A 1,554-nucleotide genomic window follows, 5' to 3' on the forward strand; every position below is an offset into this window, starting at 1 on the left:
GTGACACTGGCAATTGGAATCCTACAGCAACTCCCTCCTCTAACCTTCGGAAACTTTCTTCCAAATGAATTTCAAACTATTATAGAGGAGCGTGAAGTCTGCAACTCTAACTCGAGCAAAAAGCCACCGACAGTGTGCCGCCTCCAGTTTTCTGAAGCTGCATCCTCAGTGCAACCAAACCCTATTGCTTCGACGACTGATGCTGCTAGTACTACTGCTCCTACTATTCCGTTGGGAATTGAAGCTCGCAAATGGGTAAACCTCTCAATTTCATTCACCCCTCTGTTTGTGCTAGAAAACCCCTAGTGAAACTGATTGAAGATGATTTCAAACCACTAGAGGATTATTGGAGAAATGCTGTTATTGGGTATGTTATTGGAGACATTCCTTATGAGAAGTATATGGATAACTATGTAAATCATGTCTGGAATTTTGTCGTTAAGCCATTCTATATCATGATTACGCTACTATGTTTTCAAGTTCTGGACGAGTGATGACAGAGATCTTGTTCTTCAATCTGGTCCTTATACTTACAACAACAAACCTTTTATTCTGAAACAATGGCAGAGAACTTTAGATTTGATCTTGCTAGCATGAATGTAATCCCTCTATGGGTTAAATTCCCTACACTCCCTGTTGGTTTTTGGTCTGTTGAACCTCTTAGTAAGTTGGCTAGTGTGGTCGGCAAACCCCTTTACACTGATAAATACACAACAAATTTGGAGAAGGTGCCCTATGCTAGTTTACTTGTTGAAACTGATATCTTGAAGCCCATTCCTGAGTTTGTTGAAATTGATACACCTGAGGAAACCATACACCAGATTATTGACTATGATTGGAGGCTAAAATTTTGTATTGGTTGTATAAGAATTGGGCATGACAGGACCAATTGCTGGAAAAATAAGTCTGCTCCACCTGTCCAAGAGGTTGCAGGGGAGCCTCCTAAGAAGAAGAGAACTAGGAACAGAAGAAGGAAAATGAGGCAAGAATGGCATCTAATTACCGATCCTCTTGATGGAGAAACAAATGATCCAATTCCTGCTGATACAACTCCTGTTGTGGAAAAAGGAACCACAAAGAATGGTGATACAAATGCATCTATTGAAAAAAACTCTCAGTTGGAGAGTACCTCCAGAGTACCAGTAGCATCTCATATACAAAGACATCGGAAGCAACAGATTTCTGAGCAACAAAATGCAGCACCTAGTCCCAAAAGATTTCAAGCACTAGATGGGGCTAGTTCCTCTCAGAAATGTCTTTGAAGGGATGCAGCCACCTTTCAACCACCCATGATCATCACAACATGGAACATTAAGGGGCTAAATAAGCCCTATAAACAGAAGAAGTTGAGGCTCTTTCTGGTAAGGAATAAAGTCGACTTCATTGGCTGCTTGGAAACAAGAGTTAAGGAGCACAAAGCAAAGAAAATTCTACAAAAAATTGCAAAAGGATGGTCCCACTGCTTAATTATCCATTAGCAACAAATGGCAGAGTTTGGTTACTAGGGAGAGACCACATCAAAGTCCAAATTTTTGATATTAAAGAACAATACAT

The 1,554-nt window shown here is 40.3% G+C and overlaps 1 protein-coding gene across 1 annotated transcript; it reads left to right on the plus strand.

The window, feature by feature from the left end:
* Positions 1-560: 560 nt before the first annotated feature.
* On the plus strand, positions 561-1,262 carry LOC132038570 (uncharacterized). Its single transcript, XM_059429222.1, has one exon. The coding sequence runs from the start codon at positions 561-563 to the stop codon at positions 1,260-1,262; it is 702 nt and encodes a 233-aa protein (XP_059285205.1).
* Positions 1,263-1,554: the final 292 nt, after the last annotated feature.

This window comes from Lycium ferocissimum, chromosome 11 (genome assembly GCF_029784015.1).
Source record: "Lycium ferocissimum isolate CSIRO_LF1 chromosome 11, AGI_CSIRO_Lferr_CH_V1, whole genome shotgun sequence".
Classification (NCBI taxonomy): Eukaryota; Viridiplantae; Streptophyta; class Magnoliopsida; order Solanales; family Solanaceae; genus Lycium; species Lycium ferocissimum.

What these genes read in the sequence shown, in the direction of transcription:
- LOC132038570 (XM_059429222.1), top strand. Translation starts at nt 561, where the DNA reads ATGGCAGAGAACTTTAGATTTGATCTTGCTAGCATGAATGTAATCCCT.